This window comes from Thermobia domestica, chromosome 3 (assembly GCF_964235325.1).
Source record: "Thermobia domestica chromosome 3, izTheDome1.hap1.1, whole genome shotgun sequence".
In the NCBI taxonomy this organism is placed as follows: Eukaryota; Metazoa; Arthropoda; class Insecta; order Zygentoma; family Lepismatidae; genus Thermobia; species Thermobia domestica.
This window is the reverse complement of record NC_137456.1, coordinates 64,019,629-64,046,510: the sequence shown is the minus strand read 5'-3', so window position 1 is coordinate 64,046,510 and position 26,882 is coordinate 64,019,629. Positions and strand designations below refer to the sequence as shown.

General features: G+C 35.3%; 1 protein-coding gene across 1 annotated transcript in view; it reads right to left on the bottom strand.

The window, feature by feature from the left end:
• LOC145681443 (uncharacterized) overlaps window positions 1-25,930 on the bottom strand; it is a 245,612-nt gene extending 219,682 nt beyond the window's left edge. The window contains exon 1 of the mRNA XM_081753088.1: window positions 25,593-25,930. Coding sequence (XP_081609214.1) covers window positions 25,593-25,601 — 9 coding nt within the window. The 5' untranslated portion in view covers window positions 25,602-25,930. The remainder of the gene's footprint in view (window positions 1-25,592) is intronic.
• Window positions 25,931-26,882: the final 952 nt, after the last annotated feature.

The following is a 26,882-nucleotide window of genomic DNA, read 5'->3' as shown; positions in this document are numbered from 1 at the left end:
TAAGCGTTGGTTTGGTTCCACCACATCGTTCTTTAACAAAAGGAAAGAGAAAAGAAGAAAAGGAACGTACATAGTTTATCATTTGATTGCTGTTACAAGTTTGTGTTGTCTATAGTTAACGGTTACCACATTGTAAAAAACACTTTACACTAAATGGCAATCAGTTACCATACATACTTTTTTTTTTTATTTGTTGGCTAGTGATTACCGCCAAGGTTGACAACACTTCCGCTCCTCGAAGAACGAAACCCGTAGATGCACGAAGCACGAACAATGGTATTTGCACGTAGAGTGCTCGTGAGCGTTCACGAGGAGAGTTTCCACTATCTGCTCGCCGTGGCCAGGGCTGGAATAAGGGGTTCAGCCAGATAGTTAGTAGACAACGTTCGCTTCATCGTATGGACTTCAGAAGCCGACAACCCACGAGGTTACCACTTGTCATTATACGTCACTGCGGTTAATGTCTTACACTGTCAACAGAATGCCGTGACTGGACCATAAAAACGAGTAGCATGGTGCGATGAGTATCGATTTCAATCTCATCACTATCTATAATTTGGTGGCAGCCCAACGAAATCATGTCAGGTTGGAACTGTACAAGATAATGGAGACTCCATGTTGATTTAGAGTGTTTTTCTGTAAGCAATGTTTTGGATCTATGGTACCTACTATTCACCCGTATTGTATCGAAGTACGAAGATTTCGAGAGTCAACTATATCTTTATTTATTTCTGTCATAAGAGTGGAAATGGAGTGTACCAGCAGGACAACTACCTTCGTAACAGATCCCGGTTGGCCACCATCTGCTTGGAGGAGCATTCCACTTCTTCCTGCTGAAATAACCACCGAGAAGCCCTGATTTCAATCTCATTGTACATCTCAGAAACTTATGCTGTGGACGTTCCCGGTAGTATGTGAAACGAGCGGAAATTCAACTCAAAAGTTGTAATTTCAAAAGTAATAATAAGTATTGAAATATATTTTTCTTCTTTCTTCGTTAGTAACACATTGAGATGTTTGGATTGTGGAATTATCCAAAGAACAATTGTCAGCGGAGCGATTCGTCACAAATCACTCATTTTGATCACAGTTGTCCATTGTTAAGTTATGAGGAAATTTAGGGATCTTTTGTCAGAACTAGCTCGAAATATTTATAAATTTCATACGAATTAATATTAAAATAGAATCATAATAGGATCCCTTATAATGCATTAACAGTTTCAAAAAAACATTGAAACTGGAATGAAATCCTCTGAAAGATCAGGAAAACCTACAATAAAATAACTTTTGCATCCACATAAGAAGAAACACACAAACTATATTTTCTTTAACATACCGATTAGCAGTACCGTTTGACAATATCAGATATTTGGAAACAAACTGCAAACTAAAAGTTACTTTTGAACAGCACTCACCTTTAAACAAAATTAATAACAGGTATAACTTGTTGCTTTACTCTCATCTCAAATATAGCCACTATATACTCTGTGAGGGCATTAATATTCTCAAAATGGAACGGAAACATAACTGTACAATTGTCGAAACATTTTTCCGAAAGCAAATAGTCATATTACATATTAGTTATGAGAAAACTAACTTGTATTTCTCACACACAGTTTCTAGTCAGTTCTTCACATAGAAGGGAGTATTTTTTTTTTCGAACTATTTACCTTCAGTTTTATCTCCACGATTTTTTTATAGTCCGCCATTTTGGGCAAAACGAGGATTAGGCCAAACGAGTATCCTTATTTCGCCTAAAATGGCGGACATAAATCTTATCTTTTATCTGTCATAAAAGTGTCTGATAATTGGTTAGGCGAAACGAGGATTGGGCCAAACTATGCAACATCACCCTAGAGGATCCTTTGTAATACGAGGTGAAAGCCGTAACTAGGGGTCGGCCGAGCGGGGCCATCACCCTGGGCGCTGATACCAAGAGGGCTCTGAACGAGGAAGCAGAAAGAAAAATATTGGAAATGAGTAAGAGATACGGGTCCCGGATACGGATAAACATTTTCTTGCTCCCTCCACTCGAAACATTTCCATAACATTCACAAAAAGTTTTTATTTATTACTTAAAGAAAGTAATTGCAAATATATAATTTGATGATTTGTTAATGACGACGTGATATGCAAGATGTCGAGTAATAACTTATAGTGTACGCAGGAGCATTTTAAAAATCAGAAACGGTCAAAGTCAGAAACACATGTTCGATGTTATGATGGTAATGAATTTCCTTAGTTGATAACGCTTTTCTACCCAATCGGATTAATCACGATGGTGAGAATGAAAGTATGGAAATGCGAGAACTGAAGAGACACACACAACTACACATAAGCAGCTGTTTGCGCGGGAATATTAAAAGTGAAAGTAAACAAGAGGGATAATAACATTTTCGAACTTGAAGAAGTTGTAGAATAGGGGCTTAAGGAGTCAGAATATAACCCAACAAATTTCGTCTTTTTCAAAGACTAATCACTACCAGTCATCTTTTCTATCCCATTGACAGGAATTTATTGGGATTCTTTCTCTACCAACTAGTTGTACCGCCAGGATTATTTTCTGCATACGTATCTTGTTATGTGATACGTTTATCTACATACATAAAATACACACACACACACACACATATATATATATACATATATATATACAGGGTGGTCCAAAAGTAGGTATACAGACCTGCATCTATCAAGTATGACATTTTAATTTATGAAGATACTGAATGTATTTGCTTTGGTTTGTTCCGAGCTTAAGATATAAATGAAAATAAATTAAGAACAAATAAGGAAGAAACTAAATCAATATCTATATGGATAACAATAAGTAAATGATATAAAATGTCATGACCGAATAGTACGGGACTGTATACCTACTTTTGGGCCACTCTCTCTCTCTCTCTCTCTCTCTCTCTCTGTATATATATATATATATATATATATATATATATATATATATATATATATATATGTGTGTGTGTGTGTGTGTGTGTGTGTGTGTGTGTGTGTATGTATGTGTGTTTTTTAGAGTATTTTTAATATGTTACTTAATAACAAGTAACCTTAAATTCAGAACTTTTATTCATTAAGAAATTTAGTAATTACTATAATTTCAAATATATGTAGTAGCCAAACTGTATTTTGGATCTTAAATAGAAACATTAAACATATTCTTCACCTACACCGATTAATATTGAGAAATTCGCAAAGAAGGCTCTTTCTGAATTCCCGTTACATTTCACAAAATATTTTTTACCTTAAAAGAATTGAAATTAAAATACTATTTGTGCGGTCATATAAAGAATAAAATTACAAAAGTTTACAATTATTACTGGAAATTAATGCTGTCACACATTTCGAACTTTTGAAAAGCACATAGTTTCTAATGCATTGAAATTTAATTTCTTATCGACAGTATGAAACGTAAATAGTTGTAAATTTCCATAACTGTTCTCCAAATGGATTTATATACAACCAAAAGTAGTTTTATCAAGTTGAAGAAAAATTTCAAAATAAACGTCTTGAAAGGAACCCCCCCCTTTTTTTTGTAAAAGAACACTTAATGATTATTATCATTATTCGAAGGAGAAGAGTCTATTCATAATGAACTCAGAATTCGTGTAATTATCGTCGTCAGTAAGCTTCTTTAAAAAAATGAAACAGAAAGAAAGAAAAAATATGGATTTTTTTACAAGTTTTCGTTACAAGGTAAAACCTCCCTCTCCTTCTAAGCAGAAAAAAAAGAAATATATGGCAAACTTACTGGAATTTTATGTAATGTAAGTAACCACTTTTATTCCCACTCCATAACAATTGGTAAGTTTTCTAAATCTGGATTTGAATCGGATTCTGATTCGAAGTCATTAAGTCAGATGAGAAAATCACTAGTATAGAGGGAAATTATGGTAAATCATTCAGATATAGGATTGCATGTGAGATGAAATGAGACAGAATTCCGGTGACAAGCTTCGAGACGAGACAGAAACTCCTTGGTTTCTTTATGTTTAATGTATGACGACTTTAGCACGGGAGACACGGGTTCAATTGCCCGTGGGAGATTAAGTGGTTCGATCTCACGTTAAGCTGTGGGTCCACGTCTCATATAGCCAGGGGGAGCGATCGGGGTGATCACCCCCAGAAGAGGAAACTTTCTTATTTTTTATATAAATAAAACCAATCCCAGAGTTTGGAGCTCTTAAAAGTAGTTCGAAGTAGCAGGATTACAACCCACCGCCCCCTCCAGAACTCCGTTCTGGATCCGCTCCTGATATAGTCTCGATGCTGAACGAGGCACAAAACTCCAAATCAACTAATCGAGATGAGATAGAACTATTCCAATAGAAACCGATATATATATTTTTCGAAATGAGACATTACTTTTACAAAACATTTTCGAGACAAGAAAACCTCAAGTCTCGCCTTGTACGTACTCTTATTCAGTAAGGAAAAGTACGTAGATAATTTTATTGTATTTACTGGCATGGGATTGCAAAAAAAAAAACAGGACTTACGTTAGAAGATTGTTATGCAAATTTGAACGTGTTGCTTCCAGCATGCATAACTGAACAGCACACGATTATAGTTGTTTTAAACATAAATATGGATGACATTACTAATGAATGATAAATTTTGAGTTGCTACTACATAAATATATATTTTATGTTCAGAATATATTCATAATTATTGTAATTTTAACATACACATGGCCAAAGGCTATGTACAAAAGCGCCTTCTGTTTGTTACCTTTAAATGTCCTGTCCTAATGATAGAACCTTCGTTATGTAATATCAGCTACTACTAACTTCAAAACTAAATAAGCCATAAATGTCCAGCATGTATGTACTTTTCCAGTTCATTTGCATATAACTAAAGTAATGCCATGATTTTGTGATCTGGGAGTTGTTTACTTATGAGCAGTAAATAAAATATCGTAAAATCTATATTTGTTAGCAATGGTTTTACTCATTTCTATCCAAACTAAACAAGGATCAACTCATAGTAGATAATAATACCTTAATAGCTATACCTTCCATGTTACTGACAATAAATTTTCGAATACGTGGATGGCAAAACAAAAAATGCAAATTTGTTTTGGATTAAATTAGAAATATTGTTTGTTTAGTGGTAAAAATTATATATATATGGAATTCTTAATTAAACCAATAACAATTTTTGTTAGCATATAGATCAGTATGACCAATTATAGGAATGAAAAATTAGAAAATGGCTCAAAAATGACAATTCATGTTTTGCATTCTCCTATAGAACTAGGAATTCAGTGATTCCGAAACAAAATCATTAATTATGTACAAGCATAATGAGTTAGGATACTGTAATTGAATGTAATGCATGTAGTGTACCTTTCTCCCAATAAATAAATAAATAAATTGTTTATGAAACAGCATTTCGTAGTTAGAAAGAACACCATTTTGATTACACTTGCGATAGTTTTCTTCAAAATAAGTCTAAAAATTCTGATTTCTGATGAAATGTTATTGTATTTCATAACAATAACAATTATTATTATTGTTTATGTTAAAGTTTAATAGTACTGTGACAGAATTTTTAAATATATGAATTAAGATTAGTATAATTGAGTTTCTACCACATTTGTAAGATTCGAACCAATTTTCGTGTTCAAAAATTTTAGACTTTACTCCTGGTGCTATAAGTCACTTGTTATTAGCACTTGTATTTGATTTGAAAACATATACATATTATTCAGACGAAAGGTGAGCAATAATTTACAATATTTATTCCAGAAATAGAAAAATTGGTAGGATAGCCGCGGTGGCCCGATGGTAGAGCCTTTGGTGCATGGGATTTCCTGATTCGATCTCAATTCCCGCCAAATGGACTTTGTGGTAGACAAACAACGTGTGCATATTTTTATGGGGGTTCTCCCGTTTCCTCCAACTTTCTTCATTTTACTCGTATTATCATCCATCTCATTATCGCCGTTTCCCTTAACCTCGGTGCATAATCGTGGCAAGTTATTTTTTAAAAGGCAGTTTAACCGGAAGCAGTAAAATATGTTGATATTGTTTTTGGCATTCAGCTATACTACACGCACTGAGCTGACCAAATAGTAAGTGAAAGCTGTAAAGCTTTAAGATCTATTGATAGAATAGGAAAGTAATCAAATCATTTTACTTTTCAAAGTAATATATAATACGTCAGGACCACTAAAAAATCTGTAGAACAATCTACGATGTGATATTTATTTACAAACTGTTAAAAAAATAAATTTGACAGCCTGAAACTTCTTACTGAAATTAAAATTCACGACCCTTCATTGAAGACAAAAAGTAAAAAGATTTCTTTTTTCTACTTTAAGAAAGACAGAACCAATTATCTTCAACATTCTCCAATGTGGAGAATTTGCGCTTCATCCATCATTGTAAAATGAATTTCGGCTATTGTATTCTGTATTTGACACTGCAAAAGAGATTCAAAATGAAAATTGTTATTTATGGAAATGCATGTAACGTATGTATTAGGACTCTGTAACACTTCTAGTGTATCTATCAGTAAATAAATTATAATAAGAAATGATAATTTATAATAACTTATGATAACATAATAATTTATGATAATTTATAATAATAAGAATCACATCTTGAGTATGACTTAGGATAGTTTTCTTTTAGGGTCAAGATAATTCAAGTTCTGTATCTAGGTATTTAAGAAATTACTCTTAATATGTTATATATGGAATCATACCATTTTTACTCATTTATTTTTACTCTTTGGCTTTATTATAGTGTATAGTAAAAGTAGTTACGTCAAATTCTAAAGTTAGGCTGTTTATTTTTGTGGAACGTCCTCGTTTAGGTTTTTTGCCTAGTCATCATGAACTATTACCAATTAGTTACTCCCCATTACTGAGAATTTATGTAAATTGCTTACGTGTAATATTAATTTCTGTATGCTGTTAATAAAAAAATGATAGTCAAAAACAGTATATTTACAGTTAATCATGCCACGCCTTGTATGGTTCAAATATGCCAATTACATTCTTTGACGTTTTCTTGCCGCTAGGTATCTCCGCAGAGAACCTCTGTGGTGTGTCTGTGGTATCGCTGACACAACTTGTTGACAAAATCTATTAATATGTACTTGCATGGTTGAGCGATCTAAGGAATTAGATTGGGTGCTGCAAAATCGTCAGTCGTTTATTCGAACTTCAGTTAGGGCATCTGTGCAATATGTTTATTTATTTATTTATTTATTTATTCTATAAGTTTGGTTCCTGACAGTTTAAATCAGATAGTACTTTTTATTTTTTTAAACTTATTTTCTTGATTTTCATTAATATGTATGTTTTTTCTACGTGCAAAATAGCTTTATTTCTTTGGTTGTTTAGTATAATTTTTTTACATGAAAAATAGTTTATTATCTGCTTGGTTGTTCAGTATGATTTTCTGCGTGCACAGTAGATTTATTATTTTTTGGGTTGTTTAGCATGGTTTTTTACTTGCAAAGTAGATTTATTATTTGTTTGTTTTTTAACTGTTTAGTAGGTTTTTAGTTACTTAATTTTTATTTATTATTTGTTTGTTTGAGTGAGTGGTTGTTGGATGTCTGTTTTGTTGGTTGGTTAATTGATTAACCCTTTCCGGATCCTTGCATTTTGGGCTATTTTTTAGACTTTCAGTCAAGCAGCTACTGCATCGTCACTATTTATCCTAGGATCATGGTTCATACCTCATTCTCTTCAGAATAGAGCAGGCTTTCAAATGGTATCACTTCCATGCCCATACCATATACCAGGAGAGGGAAAATTGATGTCAAAGGGAAAATTTTGATGGGAAATTTTTTTTGTCCAACTTTGGGCCCCCCTGCCCCCCCTGTGTGAACGTAGAGACCTCCAAAAAATCTGATGAATAGTACTTGGTAAACTAAATGTGTGTACCAAATTTCAAGTTTCTATCGTGAATAGTAAGGGCGGGAGAAATTTTATCAGGAATTCCCACCATGCCCAAAACGACCGCAAAACACCATGATCTCAGGGAAAAAATTTCCTGAGACATCCCTAATTACCCTAGGGTCATGTTTCGCCCATCATTCTCTTCAGAACAGAACTGCCTTTCAGACGGTATGGCTCACGTGTCTCTATCATGTATGTAAAGGGGGAAAATTCCCAAAAAAAGGGATTTTTGGTCTAAAAATCCCTTTTTTCAAATTTGCCCCTCTGGACAAATTTGCCCCTCTGTTTTTACGCAGAAATCGAAAAAAAACTTCTGGTAAATACTACTCGGTGGACTGAATGTTTGTGCAAAATTTCAATCTTCTACGTGAAAAAATAGGCCCGCCAGAAAAAATTTCCCTACTTTGCCCCACTTTTACCCTATACAGAAGTATATTTGGATAAAAATTCACTGAGACGGCCCTAATTACCCTAGAATAATAATTCGACCGTCGTTCTCTTCAGAATGGAACGGCCTTCCAGAGGGTATGACTCACGTGGTCCTATCATGTATGTGAGGCGGGAAAATGACGAAAAACGGGATTTTTGGGGTAAAAATATCCCTTTTTAACCCTTTGCCCCTCTGGTTCCCCCCTGTTTTAACACTGACATCGGAACAAAAAATCTGGTAAATACTACTCGGTGGACTGAATGTTTGTGCAAAATTTCAATCTTCTACGTTCAAAAATAAGCCCGCCAAAAAATATATATACCGACAATGCTCCATTTTTCCCTATATAGAAGTATATTTTTTAAAAAATTCTCTGAGACATCGCTAATTACCCCAGGATAATAATTTGACCGTCGTTCTCTTCAGAATGGAACGGCCTTTCAGACGGTATGACTCACGTGGTTCTCTCATGTATGTAAGGCGGGAAACTGACGAAAAACGGGATTTTTGGGGTAAAAAGTCCCTTTTTTTACCCCTTTGCCCCTCTGGTTCCCCCCGTGTTTTATCACTGACATCGGAACAAAAAATCTGGTAAATACTACTCGGTGGACTGAATGTTTGTGCAAAATTTCAATCTTCTACGTTCAAAAATAAGCCCGCCAAAAAATATATATACCGACAATGCTCCATTTTTCCCTATATAGAAGTATATTTTTTAAAAAATTCTCTGAGACATCGCTAATTACCCCAGGATAATAATTTGACCGTCGTTCTCTTCAGAATGGAACGGCCTTTCAGACGGTATGACTCACGTGGTTCTCTCATGTATGTAAGGCGGGAAACTGACGAAAAACGGGATTTTTGGGGTAAAAAGTCCCTTTTTTTACCCCTTTGCCCCTCTGGTTCCCCCCGTGTTTTATCACTGACATCGGAACAAAAAATCTGGTAAATACTACTCGGTGGACTGAATGTTTGTGCAAAATTTCAATCTTCTACGTAGAAAAATAAGCCCGCCAGAAAATATTGAACATAGGCTTAGAAAATGAGAAAAGAAATTTTTGACTTATGACGTCATCACCTCCTATGTCTAGACGCAGGACAATCTGAAACCATATGTAATGTCTTCTACAATGTCTCTGGACTTGAAAAAAAAACCCGGACGAAAAAGCTCAAATAGAAGAGAAATAACGCAATGTACCATGAAAAGTGCATATCGTACAAATTGTACCATAGGATCCCGAAGGGGTTAATTGTTTATCAGAGTTTTGCATTCCTTTTCAGCACTCATACTATATGAGACGTGGATCTACAGTTAAGTGTGAAATTCAAGCTATCGTAATGCACTGCGTAAAGGTGTGCGTTGGGGGTTTAATGCTTCCCAACGGGAATCGAACACAGGATCCCATGAACCAAAGGCGAACGCAGTAGCAACCAGACAATAGCACTAAAAACGGATTCAACACACTTATATAATACGTTTACATCGATTTCTATTATCGATTTAGAACCAAACATTTACTTATTTATACCCTAATTCAATTTCAACACATAAATTTTAACACATTTTAGGCATATTTTTAAGACTATTTTTTGCAACTCCTAACTTAATTTGCATTTTTTCATGTTTCTTCTGTGTACTTCTAACTTTTAAAAACAGTTTCTGGAGTATTGTAATTTCTAATAGTTTATTGTTGCTATTTTTATATTTATAATTGCTTAATGCAACTAGAACTATTGTATAAATACGAAGTATGCATACACATTTTACTATATAATATATGATACATCGTGTGTTTTTTGTTTGTTTGTTTGTTTGTAATGGATATTAGATACTGAACTCGTACTTCCGGTTTTAGACATTTGAACGTGTATGTGTTGAAGTTTCATAATTCATCACATTGGCAACAATCATATCTCACAGTTTCATTTATGGTAAAGGGTACACCCTGGCACATACAACTTAAACGTACTATCCAATGTCATGTATCAACGTAAGAATCTACAAAATTAATATTGTCAAACACTCTCAAACAGTGAAAAGACTTTTAGCAAGAAACAACATTTTATAATACATTTTTGAAACACGTTACACGAAATATTTCTGAATTACGGATTCACTAAATCCTAAAATCTACTTTTTAAGTCTTTTTTTTTTTTTTTTTTTTTGTGTGTGTGTGTGGTGGTGGTGGTGGGGGATATTTGTGTCGAAGAAGCTTCTTCATGTTTGAAATAATTAGCTTTCTTTTTTTCAGCTCGTCAATAACAGACACAAATCTATGCGCATGCAAAATGCCACATTTTATTTTAAATGCAGATAGTTTTAACTGACGGGTAACGGTATCTCATGACAGACCTCACTTTGCCTCGTCTTCTGCAATCAAATCACATCAGACTTCTCTTGTGTCCATAATTTTCCGTACAATCCATAAAGTACAGTGAATTGGTATACTGAATTCCCCTTGTTAAATAAGAAAATGTCTGTCAATTGACTCTATTGTTTGCAAATGCAAGATTGATTCTAAAAGTCGTTCAAATACACAAAACTACACCATCTGCAATGATATTAATGCTTTTATGTTTGTTTATTTGTTTCTACAAGTATTGAGATACCCTTTATACTTTCTAACAGTTTGAAAACCAGTCTATTTTATATTATTATAAGTGTAGCCATGATGAGCTCGCTATCAATAACTGTCAATTTAGGTGATATATACATACATGACTATAATCTAAGCGTTTACTTTATATATACATATTACATTTGTTTCCAAACTAAATGTCATACTAATGTTATTACCAAGTCACTTACATACCATAGAAAAAGCAAAGCTAATTTTCTGATAACATCTTTTAACAACCCACAAACAGTGTGTGATCGGTTAGCTATTTGTTTCACAAGGTTCCACATGTTATTCTGCGCTACTTTTCACCCACACCTCCACTCCCCTTGGTGACCAGTCTCACATAAATTTAACAAGTATCCTCTAAGGTTCCTTCTGTCAACAAGAGCAAAGGAGGTTTGTTCAATACCCAAGGCATGTATTGCTATGACCTATGTCAAGATTTGTGCGTTGTTTCAGAACGCTTCATGTTTGTTTATCATATAAACATATTTCTACAAGCAAGACTGCCTTGAATAGTATATCGCTGCTGAAACCAGTCACATTTTGAAAACGGAACGTATCTTTTACGCTGCAGGATAATCTGATGTTTTTCTAACCAGGAAACGTACCTTATGTTGGTAATACTTTATTTATGTTGAAAGTAACCACAAGGTAATTACAATCTTCTACCCCATATTTATCGAATATGTTTCTAGTAGGTTAAGTTAGGTAGTCCCAATACATCAGTATCATCTCATTTCGAAAAAATACAAATTTTGTGATGAATCCATTTTGTTCCGATCTTTCTTATTACATTATTGTCTTTACTATTTATTTTAGCACCATGATTAATTTAAACCCATCAGTATCTGTACACAACTTTTCACTCAAAATACTAGGGTGCCTCCAGGAATTCATCTAAATATGCCACATGCCTGTTATCTATAAAGAGAGTTTTCAGTGTTATGTCCACAGTGGACAGTTGAGAGGAACAGCGTCACTACTAGGCGCAATAAATGTGTTTTGCTCACTTGTCTCAGTTTCAGGAAGTATAGTTGTAGTGCAGGGCGCAAAATTTCCGGTCGCCAGGTCGCCACTGGCGAGTAGAAATTTAAAGCTGGTGACCAGTGTTCGGTAAAAATAGTTTCTGCCTAAACTCGCGGAATTGCACAATTTCTGTTTCGCGCGAAAATAATTGTCACTGAGGAAAAATCCTTGAATTTGGTGTGGAAGAAATAAAACTTAAAAATAAAAAAAATGCCTGCAACCAGATCTATACAGTGAAAAAGTGGACCTTGTCTTAGCAGAATATAAAATTTTGTTTTCTTCATTGACATTGAGTCAAACACCGAAAAAGATTAAGAGTGAAAAATTAATTACGGGTTTGCTTCCAATTGTCATATTTTGTGCAGTTTTATCTGTGAGTACTGCATCATGTGAGAGAGGCTTCAGCAGTCCCAAAGAGTTAAGACTGCCTACACAGAGAAAAATCCGTTCTCCGGACAGCGGTATATTGTACAAATATACGGTATCCTCTTGCTTACTATAGAAATCAGTATGGAGCATACGTTATCCATATGCTACATAGGCACTACCCTTAGGTGTTACATCATGCCGTTGCAGGATGTCTGACATCTAACAGTTTTCCGTATATCACATGCATATACTTATGTTACCTTCTTCAGCTATATGTTATATACGTCCATTTGTATGTGACATCCTGACCGCCTACATTGTTTCATACGGAAAGTACATACAGATGGAACACTTATACAGAAAGTATTATAAAGCATGCGTTTTCAGTACGTGTGCAGTACGTTGTCCAAAAACTACAGGAATTACTCATGTAACCTTTCTTTTTAAGTACGCCACCTACAATTTTTTTTCTCAGTGTACACGTATAGGAATTCACTGAAGACTGACACACTGGATGATTTCCTGACAATTTCCATCAGTGGTCCTTCCCTTAAGGACTTTGATCAGAAAACTGCAATCAACTGGCACTTCAGTGCAGACAACGAGCGTTACACAAACGTGAAGTTTTAAGGTATACATTTTTTAAACATGTATATCAATTGTACAATTTCTAAATTGATTATCCTGAATCTATTAATTGTCTGATTTTGAAATTTTATGGCCTATGTAATCTCTTTCTTTATCAAACCAAAGCTGTGTGTGGGAGGATCACAATTTGTACGTGAGAGATACCTGGCGAGTGCGTCTCCATCATTTTTGGACTAGCGAGTACGTCTGACTTTAAAATTTTGCGCCCTATTGTAGTGACTTTTATAGTTATTTGGGTAGTAAAATTGACTTATTGAACGCAGTAGGGAATTAAAGCAAGTATGACTGGAGTAATAAACATACGTAAATCCCTTTCAATATAATATTTAATAACGGTGTTTTGGCGCAATTTTTGTTGTCACTACAAAACACCACAGTTACATTTTATCGTGATATAGTAACACTGTTTTATTGTTTCCAATTACACAACAAACACTGTTTTGTTACAAATTTATATTTACCGAAATTATTCATTTATTGCAAAATGATTTCGTTTCTTTTATTCATACTTTTAGCTGTTGAAATTACAGTCACTCTAGTTAGGTAAGAAAGTATATTAGGTTAGGTGAGGTAAGATAAAATAGTAGGTTGAGTTCATGGGCGGAGTTAAAAATTATCTCCTGGGGGCAGACCTTTTGTCTGCTGGGGGACACGGTATATACAAATGAGAATTGAAGGATCTTATACGAGATGGCATTTTTGTTTTTTGTCAAAATGTTGGGGGGCAATGCCCCCTATGCCCCCCATAGCTCCGCCTATGGTTGAGTTAAGGAAGATAGTAGTTTCAGTTAGGTAAGGTAGTAGGTTAAATTAGGTTAAACTTCATATGTGGAGACTTAATTTTCTTATACACTGATTTTGTGTACTGATTTTCTTGCACAAATTTTGAAAGTTTCACTACAAAGATTGGTTAAATATTACATTTATTCAATATTTCATTTAAATCTTTCTAGTATACACTATACAAAATATGTTATGCTGGGGCTTTCTTTTTCCCCTTCAGAGAATGCGAATTTAATATTCTTTTGGGAAACTCAATATTGCTGACACTAACTAACTAACTAATTCTATGGCCTATGGAACCTTGAGGTTCAATGCCGCGTTCACAATAGCTCTCCACTGACTTCTATCCTTAGCTAACTGGATACAGTTTCTACTTTGTGTTCGTATTTCTGCGAGATATATTGCTGACACAGACGGAGGAATACGTTGGAGACGGTGACATGCGACTGCTTTGATAGGTTGAACGTAAACACGGTGATTTCAAGTACAATCTGTATAGCCTGCAAATCAGCAATGATGGTGGCTACTTTGACTCTGTGGTAGAACGTCCATTTCTAGGACGTGCGCTTGCTTGTTCGATCGTAGGTTGCGCCAAATAGGCTTTGTGGTGGACAAACATCGTGTGTGTGGGTTTTCTCGGGGTAATTCCGTTTCCTCCCACCTTCTTCATTCTATCATTTCATTTCATCTCAGCACCATCGCCTCCTTTAGCCTACATGGCATAACTGTGGGACGTAAAACTAAAGATTTCATTTCATTTTTGAACTCAGCTGTCACGAAGATAAACTTTAAATTTTCCTGAAACGAAGCCTTTTTTAGTTGTGACCACTACGGTTTTGTCAATAAGGAAACATAGTTTACCAGAGGCTTATGAATAACATTTAAAAAAAAATGTATTGTATGACATATATTTCTTGAATTATAAAATCTTTCTTTGATCTACGGTACGTACACCTTAACGAAACTCAGTACCACGTTTTGATTTACAATGATGATCTAGTGTTTATACAATTCACAAGTATACAGCTTAAGGCAGATGGTTATATAAAGATTGGAGATATTTTCAAATTAGATTCACGACCTAATCTGATGAACAGCCCAAGAGCAAAAACCAACAGCAAATATCACTGGTAGTATATACACTTTGAGCCAGTGTGTTCGTTATAACCGAACAGGTAAAATTTACGTTCTATACAGAGTCTTAGCCTCTGGTTATGTTCATTGAACAATAGAAAGAATTCGCAACCTTTTGATCAGTAGCCGCCTTTACATGAGTCTTTAATTAATCCGTTTGTTCAGTAAATTAAACACATTCCAACGTGTATAACTTTCATACAAAAGATAATATTGTTTTTAGGAAAGTTCGGTACAATTCCTTTCGGTAAGGGAAAAAAACATATCTATCTCTCTATACTGTATACCTGTTTTCCTATTTGGCCTCGACTTTGACAGGTGAACGTCTGGTTTACGTGTAAAACAATGATTTCTAACAATCAGATAAATAAAATAAATGCTAGTTTCTAATCATGCGTCCAATGGTGTATTAATTTCAACTATGTCCGTGTAATTGCACTATGATGTCACGCCTAAATGATAAAAGTATAGGTGTTCAGCTTATGGGCCTACTGGGCTTAATATGTAATGTGGAGATTTCGTCATCCTTGTCCCGAATGCAAAAATATCATTCTCGTTTCCGAGATGGCAGAAACTGATAACTCATAAATTAGTTTGAAACAAGATTAATAATGACTGCGATAAAGGCATAGATTCATTAAAAGCGTGTCATTGCTCCGTGGTAAAACAATATGGCTACTATATTTTGTATTACAATAATTTTTACACGTTCTGTCTATTAGGATTAGCTATAAATTAGCTTATATGCCTAGTGATTAAAGAGAACACAAAAATTACATGTTTACAATAAGGTGAAATTAGCTATTCAAGATCGATTTTATACGTAGTACAACTTTGCTATAGGCTAATTGCCAAGTATGTACGTTACGGATGTTTCAAATGAACTTCTAAAAAATAACCAAAACGTATATTTTTCACTCAATTTTTACTTGTTCAAGTTTCATATTATACATTGGGTTGAAAACGAAGAAAATAAAAGTAAATAAAAATATATTTAGTAACATAATTTTGTCCTGTGAAGTGGACAGAGACGGTTCTTGAGGGAAGACATGTTGAAAAAAAACTTTTATCGCTTCAAACCACCGCTCGCTGAACTTACTCGCTCTGTAGAGGATCAAGTAGGTGGTGTTGCAAACTAAAGAAAGAAAGTTAACGTTATAATTATTGTATTCAAGAATTAATACATTAATAAGTTTCTTTCCTTAGTTTGAAACGAAACAAGTTTAATTTTTGTCAACGTCACTTTCCTCAAGAGCCGTCTATTTTAAATGAAGGAAACTGGGAATAAATGCAATTAAATGATCACAGAAAAACAAAAATGAACTGGACAAAGGGAAAGGAAACGGAGAAACCCCAGAGAAATTACAAACTACTGTTGTTCCCTACCACAAACTAAAAAGGCCTGAGGTGGAACAAGAGACCATTATCACCAAAAGGTGAACATTGAACACCCTACCATAGTCCTACCAATAAAATGATTAAAACAGAACGATTTAATTTTTCCTCGGGGAGAGGTGGCTTACTGAACTTCTCAAAAGTTCTAGTATAAATAATGAGTAACGATTTTTAGGTTCAGAACAACCAGGCACGTAGCCAAGGGGTGGGTCCGGAGGGTCTGGACCCCCCCCCCTTCGGGACCAGAAATAAAAAAAATAAGGAGGGATGAAACAAAAAGAAACAAGAAATAGGAAGAATCAGCATTAAAAATAAAGATAAAATATAAAGATAAAAATAAAGCTAAAAATAAAAATAATTTTTTATCATCGCTTCCCTGTAGTATCAAACATGTTATTTCGAAAACAATTTTCTACTGCTCCTTTAACTTGTCATTTGGAACAGACAGTAGTTGACGGAAAAATAAAACAAAAAAGTTATGTGGAAAGCAAGTCCTGTTAACATTTGATTTAACAGAGAAAGGAACACAGATATTATAAATATTTTACAAGACATTATTGGATAGTACTTTTTTTTTTTAATAGTTGAGGTCATAATAAAAGGAAAATTGTTACATTTGGATGAACAGAAGAAGGAACGTAGATATTGTAAAATTTTTAAAAATATTTTTTAAATATTCTTTTATTCGAGATTTCTTCATAGTTTGTTACTAAAATACTTACTAACATGCATGGGCGCCGATCCTGGGAGGCCGAGGGAGCCCGGCCCCCCAAAGGTCATGTGGGCCCTTTTGTTATATTTATGAATATACAATATATTGGCATAATTTGAATGCAATTTGTCTTAAAATCCTCATATATGCCTTCTGCATCTGAATGGACCCCCCCCCAAATTTACAGAGAATCGGCGCCCTTGCTAACATGTCCTAATTTTAAAGTCTTAACATACCAATATATGTTACTAGTAAAATAGTTTAAATTGATCAAGCCCCTGGTGTGATAACAACAATATTTCATATCAAACTCCCCCCCCCCCATCACGAAATCCTGACTAAACGAACCAATATATGTTACCAGTTAAATAGTTTAGAAAAATCGAACTCTGGTGTGATAACCACAGTATTTAATGTCTCGGACCCCCGCTATTACGAAATCCTGGCTACGTGCCTGGAACAACTCAGTGCACTGAAATGTGAAAAGGAAACCAGATTCTTGTGCAAGTTATATATATTGGCTTAAGGACTAGCCTATACCTAATATTTCCATATGTAATCTCTTTGACTAACGAGGAAGGTCCATAAACCTGAGAGTTGGATTTTGATGAAATTAGTGACAAGATTCAGTTCGAGTTGCTAAGCAACGTAGTAATAGTCACTCGATGCCGAAATGATTCGTTGAGCTGCCACACAGACATCTTGAAATCCGGTAGGCAAAGTTCAAGAATACCCTTTTGGCACAAAAATGAAAAAGCTTTTGGTAGATCTGACTTCACCAATGTAAACCAGGATAGGGCACCTATATATAAAGGTACTTCCAGTGTATGACCGCTATTTTGAAAGGCGCCATATTGAATCAAAATCAAATATGATAAATGACAAGTGCATCATGTAGGGTGTCAAATAGTACTGGGATTTACTCCTGAAACCATTTCCGTAACCTAAGCTTATATGTCTGTTTTCACTTCAGAGTTAAGAGCTGTCTCGCCCACAAGAACATATAAAAACTGTGCGCATTAGATTTGTGTTATGAAATGCGGTCGTGTGAGGAGTTGCAGATTTTTAACCAATGCAGTAGTAGTCACTTGATGTACAATAGCCACTATACCAATCAGGCCTTGAGCCTAGTGAGAGAAATCGTTTATTAAAATTGAAATGCCTGTAATGAAAAATGGAATAGCAGCACTGCAACAAATTCTACCTATTTTGAAACGCAATGGAATAGACTGGTAGACGATGAAACACACGCTTAATAGTACTGACGAGAAGAGAATATTTAAGGGATTGTTCGGATATATATTTGAAAAATAATATAAACTGGTACACATAAGCAAATATTGACCTACCTAGGTACTAACCTTTTGCTCTTCAGTTGTGATGATGGAGATCCATAACGAAGTGATTAGCTTACAGGATCGTGGAGGAGTACAAACACTTAACAAATGCACTTTCGTCACAATCTTCATGACCACAGATACCATTTTCTGTTCGCAACCTAGTCTCCATAGCAAGTGACTACTACTGCGTAACACAAATCTAACTCGCACAGTTTTTGTATGTTCCTGTGGATGAGAGAGCTCTTAACTCTGAAGTGAAAACAGATATGTAAACTTTGGTCATGAGAATGGTTTTAGGAGTAAATTCCAGTGTTATTTGATACACAACATGGTCTTCTTGCCATTTATCATATTTGACCACAATTCAATATGGCGCCTTTCAAGATGGCGATCATACACTGGAAGTACCTTCATATATAGATGCCCTATCCTGGTTTTTCATTGGTGAAGTCAGATCTTCCAAAAGCTTTTTCATTTTTGTGCCAAAAGGGTATTCGTGAACTTTGCCTACCGGATTTCAAGATGGTGTCGGTATAGCAGCTCAACGAAGCATTTGGGCATCGAGTGACTATTACTACGTTGCTTAGCGACTCGAACTGAATCTTGTCACTAATTTACATCAAAATCCAACTCTCACGGTTTATGAACCTTCCTTGTAAGTGGAAACTCAAACTTCGATAGTCGATAGCTCGAGATTCAGAAAAATATTTCACCTGCCTCTAGCCTACTAAAGAAATTAAAGTCTATCTCCAAATCATGTTTGATCAAAATCGGATCGATTGACTACGATGTATGCTGTTCTTTTTCTTAGAGGGGGGGGGGCACGGTGGCTCAGTGGTACCTCTGATGTGTGGGGATCCTGGTTCGATCCCCGACCAAGTAAGTTTGTGGTGGACAACATCGTGTCCGTGGGTTTTCTCGGGAACTCACGTTTCCTCCCACATGTTCATTTCATAAATTCTTCTATCAACATTCGTTTGTTTTAATCATCTGTATCCCTTAGCCTAAAAGGCATAATTGAGGGGCGTTAAACTTGATAATTTTGGTTCATTTTAATTTTTCCTTTTTTTCCCTTTTTTTTTTAAAAAAAAAAAAATAGAAATCAAATGAAGAATTAAAATTGGAAGTACAACATCAAGATTCAGATATTTTTACACTTTCTCAGTATCTTTATGATAGATCAAGAACAAGAAAAAGAGATGGATCTGAGGGAGATAGACAAAAATATTATCTACACTGTCTTGGAGTACTATACACTGTTATCAGCAACAGCACTAATTTTATTATCCCAACTATGCTAATTCTAGAGCAATGCTAAATATAAATTATAAAACTGTATACTTTACTTTACTACATATTTTGATATTTTTGCAATATCCAAAATTTAACAAAACTGAGATAACCATATCGGCATTGTAAGCTCAATACCGGTTGTTATCTGCCATATTTGAACAGAATTTTCCAAGCTCCATGGTTCTCAGCAAACATCTCCGTCTTCGTGTATTAATTTTGTTGTAATATTATCCCCGTAACGTAACCTTTTTCGCCCCTCGATCTGTTTTTTACTTCCACTTCGTGCTAGCACATTCCTCATAATACAGAAGTAAGTAATCAGTACTAATAAAATATGCATTTTTATACATATATATTGGAACCAATGGAGTTTAAATGTAACTGAGCATTTTTAGTGGGTGTGCTACGGCTCCTTTTACATAAGGGTAATATGAAAAGTACAGAAGTACAGTACATATAGAATTGGTGTGGAGACTAGGCTTTCTTAGATTCGAACTAAACTTTATCCATGTAATCAAGGAAAGGAATTTGCAATCATGCGCCTAGTCTTCTGGTTTCTCTATGTGTGTGAAATAAATGGGTTATAACTCAAAGAACACCCAGATATTGAGAATGTCCCAGAAACTTAGAACATCACAGACATAACAGATTTTTTCTTTAATTTCTGCCTCCTTACCTTCATTTAGCTAACTCTGTTCATGGGATGGTTAAAAGGAAAGAAATGACATTGCATTAAGAAAAAAAGTAAAGCCTTGTAAGTCTCCGGGTTATCTGAAGATATTGTCTTTAGAGCTATGAAGAAAATGAAATATTTGACATCCCATTATTGTGCTCTTTAGACTAGAGGAAAAGGGAAAGCTGATGAAAGTGAATGATTTTGAAAGAATCGGCGGATGAGATTGTAGGAGGGAATGGGAGAACATCGGGAAAACCCACCAGAAGTTCATATGGCCTAGCATCGAACCAGGGATCCATCGCACCAAGAATAAACGCTCTACCACTGAGCTACTATGCCGCCCACTTTTGGTATATATATATATATATATATATATATATATATATATATATATATATATATATATATATATATATATATATATATATATATATACCATTATTATTCAGGAATGTGCTTGAGGCCTCTGTAATAAGTCTATTATTACTACCTGTGAAAGCTAGTTAAACTCTTTTTTCAATGAATAGTACTACTGAAAATTATACAGGGTGTTCCGTTTGAATCTTCAATTAATCACTGTGAACTTAGTAGCATGAATTGTGAAATAAAATATTAAAGTAAAGGGCAAATCCTTAATGCGACAATTTTTTTTTCAACGCAATGAAATTTCAGAGGAGTATACGTAGGACTCCAGAAAGATAGCATACAAAGTGTTTATATTGAAAATTATATTATTATTATTATTATTATTTCTTCATGTTTACTTTAATGTTTATTAATTTATTATTATTAATAACTACTATTCTTGTTATTAATATTACTATTTTGTTATTGTCTTGTTTCAGTTAAGATAACGCTCCGTTGACAGAGGTACTGAGGGAAGGCATGTGAGAAGAGTAACGCAATGGCGGATATAAGTGGTTTCAGGGTGTTGAGGAGTGTTTGGTGGCTTGTGTGTGGGTTCACGAACGTCACAACGTCAAAAAAAAAAAAAAAAAAAAAGTATATGTGATAGACATTATGAGGGACTGTGATTCTTAATACTTTTCTATGTAAAAAGACTTTTCGCCTATCCTGTAGGTGGCACGTCAATTTCACGAAAATCTCTGTTTCATAAAATAGAAAAAATTGAAAAATACATATATATATACTTGGAAAACATTTTTTAAAAAAATATATACATATATCAGGGAATGGGAAAATGTCACTCCTCACACTTGATAGATTTCAATCGAAAGCAATTGGAATAATAGTGAAACCTCAGAGCATGGGCACACCCACGGGGGTCCGGATCCCCACTTAAAAAAAAAAAAAAGAAAAGAGTTCGTAACTCAACGTACATTTGTAGAAATTTCTCAATGAAACTATACTTGTTTCACAGGTAAATAATTGATGTAGCATGAAAATTTAATCTTACACAATCTACAGTCTGTTGTTTCTCTTCTAAAAATATCTACTTTTATCACCTTTTTCTAAAAATATAGGTGGAAGTATTTTACAATTACTTATCGTCTTTTCGGGTACGGAATAATACCCATTCAATACTACATAGACGTAGTGGCTTGTAGTATTGAATCTCAAGCAAAGGTTGAACCCCCTCAACAAAAAATTCTGGTCGCACGCCTGCCTCGGAGAAACACGATATGTTTCACTAAATTCAACTATCTATTTAGAACTCCTTCGTGGCTAAGTGATTAGCGTACGCGCCTTTGGCATGAGAGACGCGAGATCGATTCCCGTGGTTCGGCTTCCAAATTTAATCAGTATGTCCCGTCTCATATAGCCTTGCTGCCGAAAGGGAAGTTAAACTCAAAGTCAACTCAAGTCGATTACCTATTTTTTTTTTTAAATAATCTTGTCATGGATTTTTTTTTTTTTTTTTTTTTTTTTTTTAAAGTTTGGGAAGGATAAATTTGCCATCATATATTTAATGAATTTCAACTCTGTGCAGCGACGATTTTCCTTACACCCACAAAGAAGATATGCGACATATTGCATAAAGAATCTAATATGAACAGCTGTTCTAAGTTAGCGTCGGTTTTTAGCACCGAGGCTAAATGAAAACGACCTACAGTTCAAGGTGGATTTAGAACCACAGCATTACATTCAAACTTTAATGCTCCTCTACTGGGAATCAAGCCCAGTACTACGTGCACCAAAGAGGCACGAACTAGCCTCTAGATCATGGGTATGGGTATATATATGAAACTTTTTTTTTTTTTTTTTTTGTATGAAGTTTTCTATATATGAAGCTTTATGTCATTTTCATTTAAATTTTAACGTTCTGTGCGCTTATGCTGTGTAGATTAATGAAACGGAATGAATATGGCAGAATTGGCTTAATGGGAAATGAAACGGGAGAATATTGAGAGAACAAAGGGATACAATGTTGTTAACCATAAACTGATATGCTCTCATTGATCTGGGATTAGGTGCGCACCTCGAAATTTTTGTTGGGAGAGGTTCAAGCTTTCCGGTTTGGGGTCTAATACTACGAGCCACTACTGGAGATGCGCACGAGACAAGATTTTTGGCTGTCTCGTCTCGAAAATGTGCTGTAAAAGTGATGTCTCGACTCGAAAAATGTATATTTTTTCTATTGGAAGAGCCGTGTCTCGACTCGAATTTTATCTGCAAAATCCTGTCTCGACTCGTCTCCTGCGCATCCTTACGTCTATGTATTATTGTACGGATATTATTCTGCTCCCGAAAAGACGATAAGTAATTGTAAAATATTTCCAACTATATTTTTAAGGATAAAATATAGAACTAGATTGTTTTTATAAGAGAAAGAGTACAGTCGAAATGTAAGATCAAATTTTCATGCTACAACAATCATTTTTCTGTTAAACAATTATAGTTTTATTAACAAAATGTACAAATATAGCTACGTTGAGTTGCAAAGTTTTAGGGATGTCTGGACCCGATGGATCCCCCATGTGTACGCCCCTGTCTGGGATCCAACCAGGGACCCTGTGAGCTCTTCCATACAACCACCATATCCCCTGGAAGAATTAAGAGAATAAATGGAGAAGATGACTTGCAAAATCCACAACATTGTCTACAACATACTGACATGATCTACGTTCAAATTAATAATTCTTCGAAACCAGTGTACCACCTAACCTTCCTCAAGCATAGAAAATACACTGCAATGTAAGTTAAGTTACTTTAATGATTAATTCGAGACTCATGTAGACCTGTAACTTCGGCCTGTTTTAAATGTGAAAATTTGAACAAATATATCGAGGGAAGAAAAACGAAGAAGAACAAGAAGGGATAACCTCAGCCAGGAAGCATGCTTTGGCGAAAAAACTCAGGATATATAATTTACGAGGTCAGTATAAAGGACTTTCCGAAAATTACAATGAATCACCGACAAAAGCGCTGCTAATACAGTAATTGTTAAGTAACAATAATGAGTAACAAGAATAATACAGTTGGGTGACTAATCTGGAATCTTATCCGGGTCACGTCTTACAGATGATCATGCTAACGATACTATTACTTCTGAGAATGAGAAGTACAGTCATCGTTGTTCTAGTGGCAGTCTCACGTTTCTTTTAGTGCAGGAAATCCTGTGATCGATTCTGGATAGTTTAGTGCAGGGATGCAAATAAGTAACAAAATTTTACTAGCTCAAGAAAAAAGCTACTAGCTCACATTCCACAATAGAAATCATTTACGTACTTTCGATATGATATTAAATACTCGCCCGCATCGATGAACCACTCTTCCCGGGCGAGTGGTTATTTGCATCCCTGGTTTAGTGGTTTATTTGAATTATCGCTGTTCAGCAGATTACACTTTTAACTGCAGACCTCGTCGTATATTGCCTCCACTGCTGACAAAGGATATAAAATCAAATCAATTTCTAAAAAGTGGGAATATTTTAACAACAAGAAGGGTTTAATATTTTTAAATGCCATACAAGGGTCATGAGTGATTCTGAATGATCTATAAAATCTCATCCTTTTACAATGAACATCATTGTATCAGTAAAGTTTACGTTAACTTACGCGATCTCCTGTTATTCAATAGATACAGGAATTCCACGGGAGATCAAGTTCGGAACAACACACACTAAAAATCAAATGAAATGACATTTCTAACTTCTCTAGTTTAACTTCTAGTCTTGTTTAATGTTATAGGGGCCACGGTGGCTCAGTGGTAGAGCGCCTATCTCTGATGTGTGGGGTCCTGGTTCGATCACCGGCCAAGTTAGTTTATTTTCGCGGGATACTCCCGTTTCCTCCCACATTCTCACTCCACCAATTCTTCCATCATCATTCACTAACTTTAATCATCATTTCCCTTAGCCTAAAGGACAAAATCGTGGAATGTTAAACTGAAAGATTTCATTTCATTTTCATTTTCCGTTTAAGATTATACCTTTTAGACTAGAGGAGGCGGGTGGTTCATCAAAGTAAATAATTAGGAAATAACTGATAGAATGAAAGTATGGAGGCAAATGGGAGAATCCTGATAATACCCACGGACACAAGACATAATGCTGTCAGCCATAAACTCACTGGTATCGAATCAGGAACTCCTAGCATCAGAAATGAACGCTCTACCATTGAGCCACTACGTCCCTAACGCTAAGCGTACGAAATTCTGCTACTACCATGGGTGCCCGTAGTGGGGTGAAAGACGGGCAATTGGTCCCGCCACTTAATTTTCGAAACGGATGTATGTTCTTCGAAATAGATGTCAAAACGTATTAGATTTGGTTATTTACCCACTACAGAAGCTGCGTTAATAATAATTGTTTAACATGAAGTATTATCAGGGGCGGATCAAGAAGGTAAAAACTGGGGGAAGCTAGCCAGAACTTACATTTAATAGGTGTATCATGAATTTACTATAAACTTTCAAAAAAAAATATATATATAATAGCTTAAATTATTTATGTCACTCAAAAACTGGGGGACTAGGGCCCCCGGCTCCGGGCTAAGTCCGTCACTGAGTATTATATTCATCAAGGTGTGTGTATTCGCAAGTTTGCTTGTAAGTAGATGTTTTTTCTCCCATCTCCTCTTGAAAAAATCTGCGGGCGTTACTGGGTATTGTTTCTGCTAGATTAAACATTAGTATAAAACACGAAGAAAAATTTCTTAATCCAGAGGAATTTATCTGAAATTATGTTCAAAAATCTGTTTTAGAAATAGGGGGAAAAATTAATTGCTTTCTATACTACAATAAAAATAAATTTATTTTTCTGTTACTTACCAATCTCATTTTCTGCTGTGGATTTCAAAACAATTTGAAAAAAAGTAAAAATAAAAACTAGTCCTAGTGAGTCACTTAATTACTTCCGGAACAACTAAGCGTATAGCACAGAATGATCACTTATCACAACTAACCGGTAACACCTGATTTCTTATAAGTTCTAGTGCACAATGTTCTTGGGTTTTCCAAAAGTTACAAATTACGGCCTATGTAATAATCCCTCTTGCTTAAAAGAGTGTTACCTTAGCTTTCTAACACAACTACAGAGAGATTTCAGCAGAAAGTGAATACCGGTTGATGTTAGGTAAGGGTCTCTCAGCCTGTCGAACCCAGGCCTATTCTCCGAATGCCACGCCCCCTGGCCGTAGAGGAGGAGAGGTCACATCCAACTACAAACGGTGATAAAAGCGAAAGGTATTGCTCTCCTTTCCTTCCCTTGCACCGCGCGCTTCTAGTCTTCTGTTGAGTTCCAACCAGAAAACGTCTTTCAAGACAAGACAACAGACGGGCCACTCGCTAAAGAACATTCGGCGAAAATGTTTTACTGGAGCGTAGTCCAAATTCGCAAGGTCACTTATAGCGTTTATGTCAGGTGAGCTAAGGGTCACGGAAGGTTGCGTTACGTTTCCGCAAGGAGATTCAATGCTGTATTGTAAAGAACATTTTATTTTATTTTTCCCCCTTATTTCTGAAATCACTGAACGTAGGCTGGTGATTGCATCACTTTTCTCACAAAGGGAAAGGAAATTCCCATCTCAATTTTTTTTCTCTACATACATTCAATAAAGCAATCTATTGTCATTCCAATGACGTTTTAGAGGTCATCTTTGTGGCAGAAATGCATACATATGGAAGACAGGGGGCAGCAGTGATAGAGCGTTCACCTTCGGTGCATGGGGTCCTTGGTTCGATCCCAGTTCGCGCCAAGTGGCCCTTGTCGTGGCCACCGCGTTCGTGGGTTTTCTCTTGGTTCTCCCGTTTCCTTCCACTTTCTTTATTCCACCATTTCATTCATTTCTCATTATCACCGTCGTCTCTTTTAGCCTAGCCGGCATGACTGTGGGACGTAAAATGTAAAAATTTCATTTCATTTCATTTTGTATACGGAAGACACATTGGCGTAACTAGGATATTTTGGTGGGAAGAGAAGCATATTCATTGCCTCTTACTTTGGAGATATACAAAAATCTTAACCCTATGTCTCTTTTTTCATTACATCCTGACTCCTGTTCACTTCCGTTGTGTTCTTTTATTTCTATTCTTCTCTTTCTTCCTGAGCTCCTTCATGGC